The sequence below is a fragment of the Rosa rugosa genome, chromosome 4, assembly GCF_958449725.1.
Source record: "Rosa rugosa chromosome 4, drRosRugo1.1, whole genome shotgun sequence".
In the NCBI taxonomy this organism is placed as follows: Eukaryota; Viridiplantae; Streptophyta; class Magnoliopsida; order Rosales; family Rosaceae; genus Rosa; species Rosa rugosa.
Window position 1 is genome coordinate 40,210,169 of NC_084823.1, and position 8,101 is coordinate 40,218,269.

Here is an 8,101-nt window from a genome sequence, read left to right on the forward strand (position 1 = left end):
GTTATTTCGATTTAAAGTTTAAACAAATTACGTGCTTATGCTAGCGGAAGCCTCCTTTCTAAATCCATAGGGCTTGGCTTGGTTTCAAATTAAACCAAAATTAGCCCAAATAGAATTAAGAGCATCCAAAACAATTTTGCGGTCCTTAATTACTTATTAAACAAAGAACAAGATATATTTTTTAATTAGCCGCATCCAACGATCGGCATCTAACGTCAACATCTCCAGACCCTTCCCGCCCCTTCCGATCCCAACAAAAAAAAAATAATAATAATATAATATTAAAAAAAACCCTCCATTGGACCCCACACTCCCAACGTGGCACTAATGAGCGCCACGTGTGCACCTCCCTTCCCTACCTCCATAAAAACGCGCCACACCTTTTTCTCCTCCCATTTGAAACTTTCAAAACCCCCTCTCTCTCTCTCTCTCTCTCTCCTGGAAAAAACAGAACCTTCAAAAACCCTAGCTCGTGCGGCCAAGGTCCAATCTTTCTTTCCCTGCGCTTCCGCCCCGCAATCCCTTTACCATGCTCCCGCACTCGTACACCGTCGATTCCCTCTCCAAATCCCAAGACCTCGCCAGCACCATCCTCGCCTCCTCCGCGCCGCACCAGATCTCCTCCGCCTGCGACTCCGTCCACTCCTTCCTCCACTCCCTCCCTCCCGACCACTCCCGCCACTTCTTCTCCCTCACCTTCCCCACCCTCATCTGCAAGCTGTTCGGCTTCGACGACGCCACGTCATCATCTTCATCCTCCTCTCCCTCTCCCTCTCCCTCTCCCTCATCTCCCTCCCACGGCTGGATCGACACCGTCCTCGCCTCAAACGACGTCGAATTGGCCAACAAGCTGTTCTCCCTCCTCGCCCCGACCGGCCTCCTCTTCAGCTCAATCTCCGCCGTCGATCGCCTCTCCCTCGTCAAGTACGTCTTCCCCATCGAACGGCTCCCGGAATGGGTGCGGTTCATGCTCTCCTCGGAGAAAGACAGCCGGGCGCTCTCCGATTTAGCTCCGGTTTTCAAGAACAGGATTAAAGAAGATTCGATTCAGCCTAATTTCCATCAGGTTCAGCTCAATGTGTTTGAATATTACATCTTCTGGTTCGCTTATTATCCTGTTTGCCGCGGAAATGGTGAGAATTGCGATACTGTTTCGGTTAGGAGGAACAAAAGATTCAAATTTGAGAATTGGGTTTCGTCAATTTCCGGGTTTTCGAGCCCTAGGCGTGTTGGCTCGGAGCTTCAAATCGAGTGTAATCTTTATATCAGGCTTTTATATGCTTATCTTAATGCATTTGTGGCTGTGACTGATTTGAATTCGCACCTGCCCTACCGGAGTTCGCTTTTGCAGTACTCTCCCGGGTATGATAGCTCGGCCATAGTGAAGGGGGAGTTTTTGGTTAATGCGTTGGTCAATTTTTGGTTACTTGATAATGATTTTTCGCCACTATCTGCCGATTTGTGCAAGTCTTTTGGAGTTAAGTTTCCGTTGCGGTCGGTTTTAGGAGAGACCCCGCCAACGCCTGGATTAGGAGAGGTGGTGAAGTTGCTTGTCAAGTACTTGAATTTGGGTTTGGTGGTGCACCAGAATGGGACGGATAATGTGGAATATGGTGCGAGTCCGAGGTGGAGAATGTCGGGTTCCTTTGATGTTGGGAAGCCAATGGATGCAATGGCAGTGTCTCCCGCTGTGCTTCCAAATGGGTCTTGGAACTTGCTGATACAGAGGCCTTTGTACAGGTTTATATTGAGGACATTCTTGTTCTGCCCTGTGGGAGCTTCAATTAAGAACATTTCACAAGTTTTTTCGGTTTGGGTTACTTACTTGGAACCTTGGGCTATCAGTTTGGATGACTTTGGGGAGCTTGATGCTATTGTTGATGGATCAAATAAGAATGGGAGAAAGGATCACTCGCAGTCTGAAGCCTGTGGTTATTCACCTTCTTGGGAGGCTTATGTGTTGGCGAATTACTTGTACTACAGTTCCTTGGTTATGCATTTTATTGGGTTTGCACACAAGTTTCTTCACACTGATGCAGAAATAATAGTCCAGATGGTATCGAAGGTCAGATTCTTCAGCATTGCCTTTTTCTCTCTAATATAAGTTTCCTTCCTGTGCTGAAATATAATTGCTACATCTTGTGTTTTATTTTCCTGAAATTGATTAGTGTGCTTGGCATGAAGTCATGTTCATGAAACCTTCACTTTCAATCTCGTTGTGAAAATTAGCTTAGTTAGGAATCATAACTCATTAATCGTAATAGAATTATCTTCCCCCATTTGTGTTTGCTGTCCTTTATGATTTCAACCTTGCATTGTCCTAGACTTATCTATTGGGATGTAAGGTCTCTGACTGAATTCCATTAGGTCAGTTAGAAGATTGTGATATTTGCTACCATACATTTTTTAGCTGAATGTAAAGGAGTTTTGTATTAGTGATACATCTTCGTGAGTTACACTAACTTGCTCAATTGTATGATTCAATAACAGCACTCATATAAAACAAAGTTTTCGTTTTGTTTGGTGTCTCTTGTAGGTCTTTACAAGTATTGAGAGATTTCGTCATATGAAGAGAAACATGAAACTTGAATAAATGCTTGAAATTTGAGTGAAGATTTCATGAACTTTTTATTCAAAGTTTATGAGATAGGTTTGTGACGATGCATTTGGAGGGGGGGAAAAATATTTTTGATAGCAGCATTAGTATATTACTATGCTTTAGTTTAATATTCTTATGTTTGCTGGAAAGGAGCGAATTAGCTATAGACTATGTCCCTACAACAACTGCTCCCCCAGAATTTATCACTGTAACAAAAGAAACAGTGAAGGGGACGGAATGACTATTAAGGCTTAGTAGAAATTGTAACTGGCCGAGGCATCTGCTAGGAAATCACATAATTGAGAATATGTAGGAATCCTGTAATGATAACTTGTGCAGGTACCTGGTCAACTATGTTGATGTCAGGCATTCTTTGCTTGTTTTCTTTAATGAACATGAAGTCTCTGTTTTGTTTTATTCTTAACTATTCACGTTGTGTGTTCAGGTTCTAACTATATTGACATCATCCAAAGATCTACTTGATCTTATAAAGACAATGGATATTGCTTTTCACTCCAAACAAGCAGGATCAGGCAAATCGAGGCTTAATAGCTTATATAGATTTGTGACTCCAATTTGTGAGCAGTTGAAGGTAGATTTTTTCTTCTCTCTCCTATATGCCTCTGTGTTTGCCCTTCTTAATTTTTGTTTTTTCTTTACTCGTATTACTACAAAAATCATTGATGGCCATCAAAGTATATGGAAGTTTTGAACATGATGTCCTTAAACTTTCTGGAAGGTCTATATAAGAGATCCTAATCAACCCTTGAAATTTATCAGAGTGCACAGTAACAAGGAGTTGATTTGCTCGGCTGTTTGAATCAGTGCTTATCCATTTCTTTTATTTATTTAATGATTTATTGCTAAACCACAGGACTGGGAAGATGGCTTATGTGAAAGTGATGCTGATGGGTCTTTCTTGCATGATAATTGGAACAAAGATTTACGTCTGTTTAGTGATGGAGAAGATGGTGGGCGACAACTGCTTCAGGTCTTAACTGATTATTGCTATTTATATATGTTTAGCAAAATCATGTATACATCGATCTACCATCTCAAGGTCTCATCCAATGGTAATGGTTATTGTTATTGCAGTTGTTCATATTACGTGCAGAAGCCGAGTTGCAAGCAATTTCTGGTGATAACCTTGCTGAAAACCTTCAGCGCATAGACTCTTTAAAAGATCAGGTGGCTTGCTTGTTTGGTAGTGATGCTGTAAGGAAACTATCATTTTCCCCAGAAGCAAAACAGCCCGCTCAACCCCGTGATGAAATTTTCAAACCCAGGAGAATTGGCAACTATGCTTTGTCTGATATCAAATACAAGGGTGACTGGATGAAGCGTCCCATCTCTGATGATGAGGTTGCATGGCTTGCGAAACTGCTTGTCCTGTTTTCTTGCTGGCTAAATGAGATTCTCGGACTAAATCAGACTGAAAGCAACCAAGTGGGTTCAACACATTCTTACGTTAAGGTACCTTCAAGTGATGTTTCGGGCATTAAGGCAGTGTTGGGTGCTGTTGGCTCTTGGATTCTCATGTTGGGTGTGGGGGTGGTAAGGCTTGTGAGAAAACGTGGTCTGAGAGTGAACCTCAGGATGTTGGCCTCAAAGAAGGTTGTAATGATCTTGCTCTTGTCTGTTGTATATAGTGTATTAAAGAGCTTTTGGACTGTTACATATGGTAGAGTAGGGTAAACAAGAACACTGAGAAGAAAAAAGGGTACAGAAACGGGAAAACGCGAGAAGTCTTGTGTCGCTGGTTTGTTATACTTCTGTTTTGGTTATGTAAAAGAAGCACTGGAAGTTGGGCTAACCGCTGCACTTGGGTTTGTCTTTTTTCCTTTCATCATCTTTGGTGTGTGCATAGGGATGTAGATCACGCCTTTTCTCTTTAGTTGTACATTTCGGGTGTGATGTCGTGGGTTTGTTCCGATCCCGTCTACCATCCTTTGTTACAACATTTGAATGATTAGGTGAACCGAAGCTCGGTGCTTGTAATGAGAATCATTTTTGGTGTGTCCAATTCTATAGTTGGCTCTGTGATCCCTCACATTTTTGTAAATACTGATGTCAGCATAAAGTTCTATCAATCTTGCACGTTTAAATGTATGCTTTTGTCTGAAATCGTCAACTATGTTGAAGACAAGAACGGGCCTAGTTTATATTTTTGATCCAAATGGGCCTAGTTAGGCCGTGACTCTAAAGATGAGATACCAAACCGAGTTGGGCTGTGTGGAACACAATTCGTGAGTCTCTCACTTTCTGTAAATATGTTGTTTTTTATTAATGAAAGGGAAAAAGATATAAACAGTACCTGAGGTAAGACCCATTCTAAATTTTTGTACCTAACTTTTGGAAACTATCATTTTAGTACCTGGAGTACCCAATCCAACCCAATTTTCGTACACGCCGTCCATGACGACGTTAACTCTTCTGACAGCTGGCATGATTTAAAGAGGCCACGAGAGGAGCAAGTTAACGCCGTTATGGACGGCGGGTACGTATGTTGGGTCGGACTGGCTATTTGGGGTACCAATGTGATAGTTTCGGAAAGTTGGGTATGAAAATTTAGAATGGACCATAGTTGGAGTACTGTTTATATTTTTTTCCCTTAATGAAATGAAATAGAAGTATTCCTTCGGCTACTGTATTTTCACATTCGTACACGCTTTGATTCTCAGGTTCGTACATACATGATGACGGTTCATGACCTCATGAATAGATCCCTCTTCAAGTCTTGGACCCATGGTATGGTCTGTTGATATTGACCTCCTGCGTCTCATAGTCCATATGAACTAAAGTGGGACATTCATATGATAGATATAAGTCATATAAACCCAAATGCATGCCACTATTAGACATTGCCGCATTTGGTGTAGCCCCTTGATCACTCCTAGTCTCATGATTATTTGTAGATAAACCATCATAAAACAGTGAATCATTTTGTAGAGTACCAAGTTGTTTTTCATGGAGCACTGAAATGAAAAGTAACTTGGTCACATGTAGCACATGTAGAGCTTCTTGAATCATAGTAAAGCACTCTTCTGTCATCTATTCTTATTTCTTAGAGCGCTCGTCCAATAGTGGAACTCTTTATTCGTAGAGTCATAGCACGCAGATAGCTGATGGTGGACCTCGTGGCTCGTGGGTCTCATTTTTGAGAAGGAAGAGAAAATCTAGAATTTTTTTTTTTTTTTTTTTTTTAAGAAAGCCGTTGAATTTGGTGGACTTTAATAAAAATAAAAAATAAAAAGAAGCAGATTTTTGTAAACCAATAACAATATTTTTCATTGGGGTGAGCCGCAAATTTTCACCCTTGTACAGTAATTTCAAGAAAACAAATTAGCAGTGTGTTCTCCGATATAAAGTATCCATGTGTTGATAGAGTGTGAGAACGTGAAGTATTATTTTACCAATTGATTTTCGGTTAGATGCTCAGTTTATTCTATCAACCTCGGATACCATAAAGAATAAAGACTAAGAGAAGCGTATGCAGTATGCACCTTCGATCTTTTCCCAAACAGGCAATTAAAAAAGGTGGAGGAGAGGTACGAACCAATGAGGAGTGAGGTAAGTTTGAAGGTGTCTTTCTCAATCCTGTGTGAAATTTTTCTTCAGGAAACTTTATGCGAATTGCTATCATTTTCCTTGCAACAATAATGGAGTGGTGATAGTTAGAGACCTGGAGGTCACCATCGCCGTGTGAATTGTAAAGTGATAATTACAGTTTTTTGGTCTGAAAGTGATAAGCAACTTACAAGCCCTCCTTAATAATACTCATATTCCAAGAGAAACTTTTTCACATCATGATTATTAATGCAAAAGCCTTAGGTCTAGCTAGAGAAAGAAAATAATCCTGATTGACCAGGAGAAAGAGTTTGTTTTTGTTTTGATAACTAATGATTGTTGATTTTAATGAGGCTTAAGATGTATGGCCTCAATTTTAGGTATCGTGTCATATCATCTACACGCATCACATATTTGTCAAATCATGTCATGTCATACTTGAAAAAAAAAATAATGAAAAAAAGACCATCTTATCTTTTTAAAAATTTAATGACTCTAAATTATTTTGACTTTCTTTAAAAAAAAAAAATTTGGTTTTTTTTTTTCAATACACATGAGCTTAGATTTAAACAACATTTTTTTTTCTTCAATTAAGAATATAAAATATTTCATGTAATTCAATTAATAAAATTATACATACATCCAATCAATAGATTTGCATAACACATGTACACGAATTTGAAGTTTGTTGAGTTCTTGCAAATTATGAAAATATAATGTTAAAAATACATATGAATATGAATATATATATATTTCATCTAAAAATTATATATATATATATATATATATATATATATATATATATATATTTAAATAAAATCACAACGATTTCCATTAATTCAAGCCATAGTGCCAACGGTACCTACCTTTCAATTGCACAATACGGCAAATAAGAAAAAATGACACATACATGGCACCACTCATTCAACATCCAATGCTCACTTATTCAAAGTGAGCCTATAAACTATGAAAAAACATGGTAAATAGGTTAAGTCAAAACTAAAATTTAAATTTTCTCCTTGCCCTTAACACTAGGGCTAGGAGGTTTTGTAAGATAGGAAAAACAGAGTTCCTAGGCATCAGTCACCTTCTTCGACTTTGGTGGGTTCTTGTTCTTGGATCCCAGCGGTTTTCCTTTCTTCTTCTTTGGAGCAATTTGATTAGACAAGCTTTCTTTGGGTACCAAGATGATCAGGCACTTCAATCATTCCAAGCGACCTAGCAAAGAACTTTGAAGTAAATTCAGGCATCTTCATCTTCTTTGCAGGTGCCACAGCATGTTCTGATTTTTGGAATAGCTCAATAAGAAGAATCTTTAACTTTTTGGGAGAGGAGTAGGGGGAATTTGGCCTACTTCTCTTGTTTCAATCTTCCAACGATATCAGTTCAGTTTCAACCTGCTTCTCCGAGCTAGCTTGCTCAATAGGTACAACCGTTCAATGGCAAGCGAGTTCTCCAGGCTGCCATTGCTCCTCTTCCCACGCAGTACCAGAGGTTTGCGTCCATTGCCATGATCCTTACTAAATAGACTTCTTCCTACCGCTGGCAGAATAGGAGCTTGAAGACCTTAAAACTTGAAAGTCCCATTGACAAATTGGTTTTATGTGAAACTAATAGAAGGATTGGTAATCTCCAGTCTCTTGTCCCCAGATTTGGGCATCATTTTTTCATTAGATATGCTTTCGGAGCCTGCACAACTGTCATCCTCATGGTAAATCAAATTGCAAAGTTTACACTTCCCTACAAGGTTCTCAAAGAAGTACGAGATCTCAGCTTCCACCCCCACAACCTCTTGTTTGTCTAGTTAATAGTAGCGGAAGGGTATGTGATGGTCATTCTGGTTTAAGTACTGACAATCATTGATGGATTGATTTAAAAAAATTATATTGACATATATAACTGAGTGCATATCAATATGTCACATGAATTGTACTA

General features: G+C 39.5%; 1 protein-coding gene across 1 annotated transcript; it reads left to right on the forward strand.

Moving 5' to 3' along the window:
* The first annotated feature begins 408 nt into the window (after positions 1-408).
* On the forward strand, positions 409-4,706 carry LOC133743951 (uncharacterized). The gene is made up of 4 exons (XM_062172036.1): positions 409-2,065; positions 3,045-3,191; positions 3,474-3,590; positions 3,695-4,706. Exons 1-4 carry the CDS (start codon positions 530-532, stop codon positions 4,292-4,294), a joined length of 2,400 nt encoding a protein of 799 aa, XP_062028020.1. The 5' UTR covers positions 409-529; the 3' UTR covers positions 4,295-4,706.
* The last annotated feature ends 3,395 nt before the right edge of the window (positions 4,707-8,101 follow it).

Bases quoted from the DNA above. Each gene is read 5' to 3' on its own strand.
- LOC133743951 (XM_062172036.1), top strand. From the start codon at position 530: ATGCTCCCGCACTCGTACACCGTCGATTCCCTCTCCAAATCCCAAGAC. The intron at 2,066-3,044 runs GTCAGATTCTTC...TTGTGTGTTCAG, and splicing joins TAGTCCAGATGGTATCGAAG to GTTCTAACTATATTGACATC. The intron at 3,591-3,694 runs GTCTTAACTGAT...TTGTTATTGCAG, and splicing joins GTGGGCGACAACTGCTTCAG to TTGTTCATATTACGTGCAGA.